Here is a 13,470-nt window from a genome sequence, read left to right on the forward strand (position 1 = left end):
ACCAAATATAATATACAGGTGGATATTACTATAAAAAGGGTTTTTACAGTTATGTATAATAGCATATATACAGATGGATTTTACTATAAAATTAATAAATAAAGTTTAGACAGAAGCTATCTAAATTAAAGTGCAGTGAAAGGTAATTGCATATTACAATTAAAGTACGTCATTGCAAATGTATATGTAAACAATTGGTGCTGTGAATAAACAGTCAGTAGTGCAAATCAATATTCAGGCAAGGTGAGTAGTGCAAGATGCATATAAAGAGTTGTTACAATAGTAACAGTCAGGAGTGCAGCTAAACATTACAGTCTTGTAAAGAAAAACAGAATAGCAAAATGGTGGTTGGTGTGAGGAAGGATAGTAGGGTCTATCAGGGAGGGTTAGAGTTCAGTAAGCAGACAGCTATGGGGAAAATTGTAAGTTTACATTCGACAAATATTAAACATTTATATAGTATATAATATAGTATGGGAAAATTTGCTGCAATATGATTTACAAAAGTGAGTAAAGTTATTATTTTTTTACTTTACATTTTACTTTACATTTTAATTCATATAATGTCTTGCGCGCATCCTCCATGCAATATACAGGAAGCAGAGGAAGCGGAAGGTGGCGCTGCTGAGCGTTTGTTATGCTTTAGGATTGTTGATTAAATAGCAAAGAAGAATGTGCTACAGTGGATCAGACTTCTCGGCTGGCAGATTTTAAGTGTCCAACCGTCTCTCTGTTCCCTTTCTTTTTAAGCGACTCAGTTTTATGTTACACAGTTCTGACAGCGACCTCAGATTCTTTGATTATCTTTGAAACTTCGATCAGAAATGGCAGAAAACAGCGGTGAGTTTCTCCATTTGTGTCGGTTAGCTATGCTAGCTGTATCTCAATAAACGGATGACGTAAATAACAATAATTTGCCAAGGTTGCTTCAGCGAGTAATTATGTTACTTTCAGCCTGTTTCATTATACACATCTAATAAACCTTTTGGGTGAATTATGTAGTAACATATGTTGACGAAGATAAAATGGGCTTCCGATTGTAGATTCTGTGTAGGAAAACTGCTTAAGTGCAATTCCACCTAGTTTATCACTGCCTTGAGATCTTTAATCTACTAAAGTTTTTAAAGCTAATAGATTTAAAACTCTTTAGACTTGGACCACATTAAAGGACAATCTTCCAAACCTAGCTTGTGATTTGTTAAACATTGATTTGCGGTCAAATATATTTCCAACTGAACATGTTTTAAGACTTTTGACAGAGGGAATATAAAAATATGACTACAGTAAAGTTGGCATTAATCTGGATGCTGAAAATCCGCATCGGAATAAGCGCCGCATTCCTCCAGTTTGAATCCGGGCAGTTGCTCTCTGCCTCTTCCCTCCTCCTACCTACGGTGGCCCGCTTAGGGACAGTCTAGAAAACTCAAAGCATTAATAACCTTCATGTCCATTGTCCTGTAACACAAAAGTGATAGCGGATCTTATCACTGCTAAATAGACGAGATACACTCATTGGGAGTTATTTTTAAAGATATTGATTTCTAACATGTTTTAATAACTTTGGGGTCTTTCAAGCAACTGACACAAAACTGATGTCAAATCATTTCACCAAATATTACAAATGTTATCTAAGAGATCTTCAGTTTTATTTTTTTCCAATATATAACAATTGTATGGTAGCATTATATCATATATTTTGGATTGTGCACTTTTCTCTCACTATTTTCAGCTACAGGGAGAGTGGTGGTGTTCTGTCAGATGAGCATACCCTGTCAGATGAGCATACCCATAGTCAATACCTGTTTATCCCTTTAGTTTTGTATGAAGAATAGACCTAAATGGACTTGTATCCCTTTAGACATGTACAAACAATTTAATTACCTACTTTTTGCTGTTTTTTTGGAAGCTCATGGCGATCTGACCTTAAATTGCTTTTTTTGTACATGACTGACGTCTTGCGCATGCGTGTTGACTATAGGTATGCTGGTCTGATGAGGTATGTTCATTTGACAGAACAGTGGATAAGTGGTTAGGGCATAAGGCTTTGAATCATCAGGTTGTGAGTTCAAGCCCCACTCCCAAAGACTGTCACTCTGGGTTTCTGAGCAAAGACCCTTAACCCCACACTGTTCCCTGGGCGCCACACAATGGCAGCCCACTGATCCCCAAGGGGATGGGTTAAATGCAGAGGTTCTCCAATGTGAGATCAATAAAGTTCAATTATTTTCTTTGCGTTTTCGGATTCTGTGCAGTTAAAGTTTTCAGAGCAAGGCACGCTATCAAAGCTATCAAAGTCATCATAATGGATCTGTTAATCAGATAGAAAACATGTTTATAATGTAATGTTCCTTTTCTGCTACACACTAGGGTGTTAACTTGTTTGTATTTACCTTTAGCATAATCCAGAATCTTTAAAAAGCATTAAAACAAGTTAAAAAGTGTATTCCTCATGTGTCCGGTCTGGTTGAATGATTTGAAATGAGCTATTTTTTGGCTGGTCAAATTATGCTTAAGATTATAAAAGTTAATTTGTTGTGAGTACAAAATGGCATAATTAAAATAAAAGTATTTTAAAGCGTTTTTAGATCATTTTATGGTTGTGAAGCATCATCAGGGAGGAGCTACTTAAAGTCAGACTGCCTACATCTGTTCCCAGGATAAATCCATGGAGCACATTGAAGATTCAACATCACTGCAATGAAAAGAGGCTCCAATTAAACTAAAATTAATTATTTTTTATTTAAAAGTTGCATGTTTTCCTATCTAATATAGATTTTAAAAAAAAGGTCCATGGTTTGGGTTTAACTCCCCCTTACTTCTCTGTTGCTGTTTGTGATGCTCCTCATTTTCTTTTCAACATGTTTTAAAACTGGTGAAGAAAGCTGGTCTGATTCCCACTGAAGTATGCACTCTAATTTGCTGGAATTTAGCGTTCTGCACATTTATGTTTTCTCCTTTTTTTAATCATCAGATATAAACGAGACAAAGCTGAATAGCTCGTCCCCAAGTGGGATGACCGACCAAGAGAAGGAAATGGCAGCAAGTGCTTATGAAGCTTTTTTGGTAAATATTCTCTTTTCTTGTTTCTTTTTTGATTTCCATTTATATAAGATATGTAAAGCTGCAAACATTAACGGGATAAAAATGCATCAGCTACAGATATTGATAACATAAGTTTGTGAGAAGGGAAAGTTGTTTTGAACACAGTGATAATGGTGATGATGGTGACAGCAGAGCAAAATAACCATCTGTAGTTTTATGAACAAAGTTTCTGAATTTTTACCCAGATATGCATAATTTCAGGAGATCTGAACAACCCCCATACACACTCATCAATACTGAGCCCCTTTTTTTCTCCATAAAGTAGAAGCTTTAGTTTCCCCAAACAGAAAATGGAAACAGGAAAATTCTTTGAATGGATCTGCGCCTGTATGAAATCCAAACGGCTGTCCATATTCACAGGAGTCCAGCGTCTCTCACCTTATAAGTAACAAAAAAATAATCTGTGTTCCTGTAAACATGCATCTAGGTTTTGAAGTATCCATCGAACTGTTGTTGCCATAGAACGCGGCGTTCCAAAGAAGCGGCTGTGACAGCGACTATATTTCAAACTTTTAGTCTCAGAGTGGGAAAATCTTAAACTGTGCTTTGTTTCGTTTGGACAAGACAACGGGCCCCTAAAGCCCCTACGATTTAGACCCGCATAGGCCTAATGTATGAAAAATCTGGCAAAAACTCTGGTATACGCTGGATAAGCTATGGGTACGTTTTGTATAAGTTATGAAAATTGCTCAAAATGTCTTGCCAGCGTATGCAGTACCTGGGCCATAAATTACAGGCATGTTATCTGATGGTTGACATATGTTAAGTGTAAGTTACTCATAAGTCATAGCTTCCAGCTTATCCTAAACCTATGAGTAGCTTCTCCTCCAGACTGCATCTCCATCATAGGGTGAGCGAGAAGGTGAGTGTGATGAATCCACCCTGTGTTCACTCCTACGGCCGCGACCAACAAGTTTCCTAGCAGATATGACGCTGAATCTGCTGCAACTGCAAACCTTTCTTTCTTTTTCTTTCTTTCTTTTTTTGGGTGGGTGGTAAACAGCAGCCAGGTTAATACTGCGATCAAAGCCATCTTTTTATGCAGACTGTGTGCCCGAGGGGAGCAGCTTTAACTGAGCTGCTTTAGCTTTGTAATGCTCATAAAATGATGCACAAGTTAGGCTGTCGTTGAACATAAGAGCTGGACTCATTGTGAATACTCTATGTATACGACCATAAGTTCAGCGTTTTAGGAGATTCTGGGACATCAGGCATACACTGGACAAATCAGCAAGGTGTGACAGGGCCCCAGGGGGCTTTTCCTGGAACTGCCTCGAACTCAACGCTATTTCTGACATTTGAATTGAAAAAGCTTCCTGGATGGGAAGTTGAAAAACTACCTACTGTGAGAAACTTTGAATCTGACTCTGATCTGGTTGACTTGTCTCTGTCAAGTGTGTGAATTGGCCCTATATAAATTAGGGCTGGGTAATTCATTGCATTTGCAATAAAATCTAAATTTTGAAATCATAGAGACACTGATTTTTAATCATATTTTTATCGGCACTAAATTTCTCCCTCCAGCCCTTTGTGGCTTTCTCCACATTGAAAGGTAGAGAGTTGCAGCTGGCACGTAGATCTATGATTGGAAGTAGAAGTAAACATTTGCTCACTCAATAGTTACAGTAATGTCCTGATACTGGACTCTGGGAAAACAAGCTTTGTAAAACTGAAAGGCTGAAGGTGAAACATCTGTAAGATTGGGGTCAGTGCAAAGAAAAATGGAAATTAAATTGCAATTTTGGTTAAAAATAAATCACAATTTAGAATTTTGGCAAAATCTTTCGGCCTTAATACACTACTCAAAAAAATTAAAGGAACACTTTGTAATCAGAGTATAACATAAGTTAATTAAACTTCTAGGATATTGATTTGGTCAGCTCAGTAGCAGAGGGGGTTGTTAATCAGTTTCAGCTGCTTTGGTGTTAAATAAATTAACAACAGGTGCACTAGAGGGGCATCAACAAGACGACCATCATAACAGGAATGGTTTTACAGGTGGAGGCCACTGACATTTTTTCCCCTCCTCATCTTTTCTGACTCTTTTTCAACAGTTTTGCATTTGGCTAGGGTCACTGTCACTACTGTTAGCATGAGGCGCTACCTGGACCCTACAGAGGTTGCACAGGCAGTCCAACTCCTCCAGGACTGTACATCAATGCGTGCCTTTGCCAGAAGGTTTGCTGTGTCTCCCAGCACAATCTCAGGAGCATGGAGGAGATTCCAGGAGGCAGGCAGTTACTCCAGGAGAGCTGGACAGGGCCGTAGAAGGTCTACAACCCATCAGCAGGACCGCTATCTGCTCCTTTGTTTGAGGAGGATCAGGAGGAGCACTGCCAACAAAATGACCTCCAGAAGGCCACTGGTGTGAATGTCTCTGACCAAACAATAAGAAACAGACCTCACAAGGGTGGCCTGAGGGACGATGTCCTCTAGTTGGCCCTGTGCTCATAGCCGGGCACCGAGGAGCTCGATTGGCATTTGCCACAAAACACCGAAATTGGCCAGTCCACCACTGGCGCCCTGTGCTTTTCACAGATGAGAGCAGGTTCACCCTGAACACATGTGACAGACGTGAAAGGGTCTGGAGAAGCTGTGGAGAACGTTATGCTGCCTGTAACATCGTTCAGCATGACCGGTTTGGTGGTGGGTCAGTGATGGTCTGGGGAGGCATTTCCATGGAGGGACGCACAGACCTATACAGGCAAGACAACGGCACACTGACTGCCATTAGGTATCGGGATGAAATCCTTGCACCCATTGTCAGTCCTCCTGGTGTACGACAATGCCCGGCCTCATGTGGCGACAGTATGCAGGCAGTTCCTGGAGGATGAAGGAACTGATACCATTGATTTTCATTTCCATCAAATGATGTGGCATCCTTTCTTCCTAACATCACCCAGTCCATATCAGTAGAAATAAACAGCATGTTTTTTTCCCCATTGAGATCTGATGTGTTTTCAAAGTGTTCCTTTAATTTTTTTCAAGCAGTGTATAAATGAACTAAACTGAAATTTGACGGGCCACTTTTTGGAGGTCTTGTAGTTTTGGATAGCTGTGTCCTTAGATCTGCACAGCTCCACTTCAGTAGTTTTTGTCTCTGCAGGTTTGCCAAAAAATAATTCATTCATATTTTTTGGGGTGGGGGGGTATTAGTATTTTTCTCTGCGCCAACCAAATGTTCTGCATCTCCAATGTTTGATTGTTTTCATGGCCTTTAATGTTGTTTTCCAGAGTCCGTTATCATGGGACTTTATTGTTGCATGGAAAATGTTTCCTTCTTGCTGGCATGCATGGATCTGCATTCTATCTGCTGCGGCTCCTCTTCTGTGTGGCAGCAAATCCACTTTCAGCTAATTATACCCATCTAAAATGGCTGGAGTGAGAAATCATCTGTCCCACTTGTTTTAAATGGAACAAAACCAAAAATAAAGCGTGTTTCCATTCTGGAAATTGCTAGTTTTTTTTAAAGAAGTTGTGATTATTTTGCGATGCAATTAATTGTCCAGCCCTCCTCCTCGGTATAACACGATGAACTGTGCCTTTTCCAAAAGAGTTCACTTATGATCAGATTCATTACTTCCCCTCCACTATGTGAAGAAATGATGTGAGATTCTCCGGTTTGCTACTCTTAGGCTGGGAAGTATGAAGAGTCTCTCAAACACCTTGAAGCGCTGCAGGAGCTCAACAAAGAAGACTACAAAATCGCCATGAATAAAGCTGTGGCCGAGTTTTTTAAAAGTGGTCAAACTACGACGGGCACATTGAAGCAGACTCTCATGGCTATGAAGAATCGGGTAAAAGCACACTTTCATTTGTTTCCTTCTGCACGTATGTCTTAGTTCATGACAATGACCTGAAATGTGTTTTTCAGGTTCACACAACGGCAGACGATGTGGACGGGCTGGATGACGTGGAGAATAGTTTGCTGTACTATAATCAGGCCATCATCCACTACCACATGAGGCAGTACTCAGAGGCCATCTCTATAGGAGAGAAGCTCTATCAGTTTATCGAACCATTTGGTACGTTTTGCTGCTTTGTGACATCTGCCACTTGTTTTAGGCATTTTTACTACTTTTAGAAAAGAATTGGAAAAATGATGATCCTCACCACTTGTAAACTGGCCGCTGCAGACGGGCTAACGTTGGCCCCGGCCGCCGCAGACGGGCTAACGGTAGCCTCTGAGGTCAGCTGGTTGCCACTGTCCTCTCAACATTGGAACTTTAAAAAAAAAATAAAAAATAATGCACTAAATCAGTAAATGGACCATATAGTGAAGGTATAATTTTCCTCCTCAAATGATCTTTAAATGTACTTTTATAGCCGAAAACAATGGCTGAAAAAGAGAACTTTAACTTAATACTCTGAGCTCTGTGATCGCTCATCTGGAAGCTGCTGCTGCTGCCGCAGTGCATGATGGGACAGCTGTCAGTCTCAAGAACAGACAAGTCAGCTCTGATGCATGCTGGGTAAATAGGGAGGGGCGAAAACAACATCCGGGGACTTTATCAGTTCTCGGTCTTCTGTTATTATGAATTGGAACAATACTAGGGCTGAGGCTGATGACGTTTCATGAGTACACGAGCACATGAGAACAAACAAGTACACATATTGAGAAACGGCCCCAGAAATATTTCTCTGCTCTCCGCCGTGTAGAAAAAATTTACCTCAGCTTTTCAACTCTGGTATCCCAGATTTCCAGACTGTTTGTGTGCGATTTCATGTCACCTTTTGGTGTTTACCATGATTACTATGCTCCATGAAAGGAGCACTAATTACTCCATTTTTTCTAGAAGAGAAATTTGCCCAGTCGGTGTGCTTTCTGTTGGTGGACCTCTACCTGCTGACGTTTCAGCCAGAGAAGGCGCTTCATCTCCTGGCCGTCCTGGACAAGATCTCTGTACAGGGAAGCAACAAGAATGGCAAAGGAGAGGTAGCTCACTAATTACCTGTGCATTTCACCAGTTAAGATCTGAACACACCAGTTGCATACAGTTTTTCCATCTCTGATCAGTTTTTTTTTCTTCAATGTCACTCTGACTGCGTATAGAGAGGCTCCAACTAGGCAGGGTGATTTTTTTTTTTCACTTTTGTCTCTGTGCGATATTATAATTAAAACAATTTCCCACTTTTGACTTGGACACTAGTGATGGTTAATGAGGCATAATGGTCCCGAACTGTATGATGCTGCGTTGATACTGTCTCACAAAATACTGACACCTGCTGGACATTTAAAGACACTACAGGCAGCTTATTGGACAGACTGAACTGAATTGATTTGATGAACTAGAACAATGATATAATTTAAGGTTTTGTAGGTTATATTGTATTATTTCATATCTATGTTTACATAAAAAATATCTTTGATGTTTTTAGATGCAGCCAATAAATAATGTGTTCATATATCATAATGTGAAAATTTAGGGGCAAATGTGAATGAGGATGCTGCTAAACTAGGATTTTATATCATACGTTTTAAAAGAGTAGGGACAGTAAAAATAGTAAATTAGCTAAGAGTCAATTTGAGATTAACTTTAATTCAGATAAGTTGAGTGATAACTGAGAAGAAAAGAATGACACAACAAGAAGATTAAAATAAAAACGCAAACGGCTGAAATGTTCCTATTCCTTTTAGGCTGCTCCAAAACTCTTGATAATTTTGATGATAAATGGGAAAAGAGGAGATTTTCTTTTTTTTAGCAGATGCATGATGATGACAGATACGATTTTAAACACAGTTTAGTGATTCAGTCAGTTAGAAACAACTCCTATATCGATCACATGACTTTCTTAAACTGACACGCATATAACACGCTACAGTGTTTTACTCTATGGGCTCCACGCATGTGTGGACCCATCCCTATTCCACAGATTATGAAGAGTTTTTAAAAAATAAATTTAAAAACACCACCGGTGCAGCTATAAAGCAAGCCCCATATAAAGTCTGTGCAGCATCTCAAACCAGATCAGATAGAGAATGTTCATCTATTAAAAACATAATTATATCTACGTCTAAAGAAAAGAAAAACACTTGTATAAATACAGTGAGACGTTTCTCTGCTGACTGAGGCAGAGAGGTGATTCTCAGAGAGAGAGCCGGGAAGTTTATCCAAGTTTTTCATTTTTTTTTCATAAATAGGTGAGAGAGATAAGCTGCACTTATCTGCTCCGTTTTCCCCTCGTTCTTTATTAATTTCTTATTTCTGAGCCTCAATGAGGATCAATACTTTATCTATTTTCCATCCTCTTGAATTTCTATCATGGGTAAAGTATTCAATCTTAATAATTTTTTGCTTACTATTAATGCTCTATGTAACTCTGAAACTGACTCTTTTCTCCGGGCGATTAAAGATTTTATTTAGTATTTTCCCCCAAAACGGATGTGTTTTACTCTGTAACTCTCTCTTCCAGTCAGACCAATGAAATTGCCTCTGAATTTCTGCATAGTCTGACTTTATAGACCTGGAGTGTATCTCAGTTGGAGCTCGGTGCCCCCTTAGGTAAAATCGTGTTGGGTGTGATCATCCCCATTGACTTTCAATGAGCGCTAAATGCCACAACATCGTCAACACTATTTTCTGTCCATTCCGATGCAAATGTTGGATTTGATATGTTCTGGCCTTAATTTGATTTGATAAGGGCTACAAAACACGATGTGAAATATTCAGCTCACATCTTCCTGATTATTTCAAACCACCGGTTTGGAATAAAATATTTGTATGGAAATAAGGTTTGGCAATATGCCAGTAAATTAACATCTATGATGAAGGATTAGGGCCAGAATAAAGAAATTTGTTTTTGACAGGTTTTAATACAAGAACAAAGTTCATATTATTTAGTTCCAAGTCCTGCATGTCATCCCCTGCTTTGAAAGGAGGACTTTTGAGAAGTCTGTGAAGTTATATTTTCAGGCCTTTCTTTACAAATAAGAAAACCTTTCAGCCCATCAGCATCAAATGATTAAGCTATGATGTTAAACAATCAGAGCTCGGATGATGTTTGGTAGTTTGTGCTGAAAGGACTAATAATTTAATGGCTTTGTTCTATTGTGACTGATTTGAGAAAACTATGAGTTTATTCTGCTATTATTTGTGTCTCTGCTTCTGTCTCCTTGAACCCCAGTCGGCCTCAGTCACACTGAGCCTGGTTCTGCTGGAGGTTTCTTCCTGTTAAAAGGGAGTTTTTCCTCTCCACTGTCGCTACAAGCATGCTTAGTGTGAGTGATTGCCTTTGAGTCAGTGAGTCGATGCAATCAACTGGTTTTCCTTAGATAGAAAACTTTGTATCAATCCGACTGGATGATCTGGTGAACTGGAAAGTGCCTTGAGATAATGTGTTGTGAAATGGCGCTATAGAAATAAATTGAATTGAATTGAAATAATAATATTATGGGAATGAAGTACAAATTAATTTTTATTTTATTTATATATATTGTTTTAGTCTGGCCCTAATACTCTATGCTAACTATCAAATATGGCAGTAGGTAGGTGACCTTAGTTACATCATTTCCATGTGGAGAATGTTTTAGATGCATGTATTGTTGTCACCATAGCAACATTTCAAACTATCGATAAATAACCTGGGAAATATTCAATACTTCAATAATTTCAGCTTCATGTTTTTAAAATGATCCTCATGGAATGAAGGAGAAAAAAGGGAGATTTCTTTTAAGGTGCAGGATTGCTGAACTTTAACTGGAATGAATATTGTTAACTTTTGATTGTTTTTTTTTTTATTTCTAGAGCAACACCTCAACCAAAGAAGGATCAAACCAGAAAGCAGAGTTTGCAGCAATGATGGAAGCAGCTAAATCTAAAATCCACCAGGTAGGATGTAACCAAAGGGACTCGTTGATTCTCTGTAAAGTTGGGAATTGGCACTTTGAATTTCAGCCCTGATCTTTGTAATAGAAGCTGTTTAATTTCCCTTTGGGATTAATAAAGATTTTTGAATTGAATTGTTGAGGTTTCTTGTAGATTCACTGGCCTCCTTGTGTCTTTCCAGTACAAAGTGAGAGCCTACATTCAGATGAAGTCATCCAAGGCCTGTAAAAGAGAGATCAAGTCGGTGATGAACACAGCGGGAAATGTGAGTATCTGTTGGTTCTGAAACAGATTCAAGTCGTACAGAAAGTTAGATCAAAACAGAGGCATAAAATATAATAGATTATTATTACATTTCTTCAAATTCTACTAAATGTTTGCTCATTTCTGACAGTACCCTGCAAAAAAAAAATGAAATTTATATAATTTTTATTAAAATAAATGCTCTTTTTCTTGAATTGAGGAGGAACATGAGACACTTTCCCAATGGACTAAGATGATTTATAAATAAAATAAGAAAATACAATTGTATTGTCTTCTTTCAAGTCCATTTTATCTAATTATCTTATTTTAGGAGTGAAATTACTCCTTGCATTGGCAAATCAGGGTAAATGCTCTTAATTTAAGAAATTTTTACTTATTTCTAGATGCTTTTTGCTGTGTAGCAGTCATATAGCTGATCATATTGTTTAAAATAAAGTTGTATCTTTTTTCAGTCTGCACCCTCGCTCTTCCTCAAGAGCAACTTTGAGTATCTAAGAGGGAACTACCGGAAAGCAGTGAAGTTGCTGAACAGCTCAAACATCGCTGAGCATCCCGGCCCCTTTAAAACAGGTGATGACATCCCTATACACCCCAGTTTATCTTTGATTTGAAAGTAAACTTGAGCTGGAAAGAACTATAGACCATTTATTCTTGTTATTTGGAAAATGTCTTATATTCAGAGGCATCAAGTAACCAAGTACAAATATGTCGTTACCTTAAGTAGAACATTTGGCTATCTATACTTTACTACAGTATTTTTTACACAACTTTTTACTTCTACTCCTGACATTCTAAAAGTAGACACTTTAGTTTTCTTTCAATTTCATTATGACCCGTTGGTATTTAAAAAACAACAAAAAACATCAAAATAATTGGTTTCATCCAGACAATTCACTTCTTTGTGGTTGGACTCGGTGCTGCCCCAACTCAGCGCATACCAAAATCGTTTTTTTAAGATGATGCAAAGTTAAATTTGATGCTGTTACCATTAGTTTTAAAACCCCCAAAAAAATGAAGTCTAAGAAAGTTATCATGCAGAATTGTAGAAAATGTTCCTTTAAGCCTGGCATACATGATGTGATTTTTTTTCAGTTGTTGCATGCAGCTGCTGCTCACACTGTACGACCATCCGCAGGCTTCAGTTGTACATTGTGAGCTCACAGCTCATGATTTATGTTCGGCCCGACGCTCTGATGAGATCTACCTGCTCAGACTGTACGACTAAAAACCACGTCGGACTCAGCTCCGCAGTGAGATGGAGCTGCTCTGACTCCTCTGTCCAGAAGTCAAACCAGTAGAGGAGGAATATGAAGCTCACTAGAGTGAAACGCGCTGCCTTGGCTATTAGTGCACTTTTGTGCTGAAAGCCCTAAAAAGAAAAGGCGACAATATATTAGGAAAAAAGACATGGCTGAGCAAATGTTGCTACTACGGTCTGTCAATTTTACAGAAAAGAACTCCATTTCACTCATTGCAACCCCGCCATGCTGCTGGGTTTACATCTGAGAGGAAGAAGAAAAAGAAGAATCCTTCTTTGCGCCCTGAGCGATTTGCCCAAAAATTAAACAAGTTTGATTTTCTCCCGACCTCACGATTCCTAATCGGGAGGTGGTAGTGAGAGGCTGATCGCCGCTCGTAACCTCCTGTACGCGACACAGCGCACGATCGGGCTGAAAGCCGGCCCGATCGAAAGATTCTCGCATGATTGGAAAATTGCCCCGAAAATCGCACAGTTTACGTCGGGCTTTAATAGGGTAGAGCAGTAAAGCTTTTTTCTGCATTACTTTTACACTTTAAGTAGCTTTAAAATGTGTAGGTTTACACTTTTACTTGAGTAAAGAGCTGAAGCTGATACTTCAACAAAAAAAAACTTCTACAGAAAGGTTTTTTTTATAAAGGTATGAATTATATTTCTACTTTAGTAATAGACATGAATACTTTTGACACCTCTGCTTTTAGTAAAAAAATAAATCCAAAAATCCTGTACAGCGTCTTTCAGGTTTTATAAATCAACAAAGACTTTAGATACTCATTGAGTGATTCAGACATTACACTTTCTGTTACTTTGCCATTAGTTTCTCCTTCTTTAACTAAATGCACAATAAAGTGAAACTGTTCTAAACACATTTAGACTGGTGATGTTAAATGATTCACCTCTAAACATCTGGGAAGTGTTTGGATTATTGGAAGTAGTGATGGGTTCATTAGGTGCCATGAAGCATTTCAACACATTAAAGCTACAGTGTGTAATAATTACAGGGATATACAGTCAGAAATG

General features: G+C 38.6%; 1 protein-coding gene across 2 annotated transcripts in view; it reads left to right on the forward strand.

Moving 5' to 3' along the window:
- Positions 1-663: 663 nt before the first annotated feature.
- cnot10 (CCR4-NOT transcription complex subunit 10) overlaps positions 664-13,470 on the forward strand; it is a 27,013-nt gene continuing 14,206 nt past the window's right edge. The window contains exons 1-8 of one of the 2 annotated variants that reach the window (XM_015404713.1): positions 664-840; positions 2,972-3,063; positions 6,738-6,899; positions 6,977-7,127; positions 7,899-8,038; positions 10,848-10,931; positions 11,110-11,193; positions 11,645-11,762. In XM_015404713.1, the coding sequence (XP_015260199.1) occupies positions 825-840; positions 2,972-3,063; positions 6,738-6,899; positions 6,977-7,127; positions 7,899-8,038; positions 10,848-10,931; positions 11,110-11,193; positions 11,645-11,762 (847 nt within the window). In that variant the 5' untranslated portion in view covers positions 664-824. The remainder of the gene's footprint in view (positions 841-2,971; positions 3,064-6,737; positions 6,900-6,976; positions 7,128-7,898; positions 8,039-10,847; positions 10,932-11,109; positions 11,194-11,644; positions 11,763-13,470) is intronic. The other variant, XM_015404714.1, reaches the window with a different exon arrangement.

Source organism: Cyprinodon variegatus, unplaced genomic scaffold, assembly GCF_000732505.1.
Source record: "Cyprinodon variegatus isolate N-32 unplaced genomic scaffold, C_variegatus-1.0 Scaffold1836, whole genome shotgun sequence".
Lineage (NCBI taxonomy): Eukaryota > Metazoa > Chordata > Actinopteri > Cyprinodontiformes > Cyprinodontidae > Cyprinodon > Cyprinodon variegatus.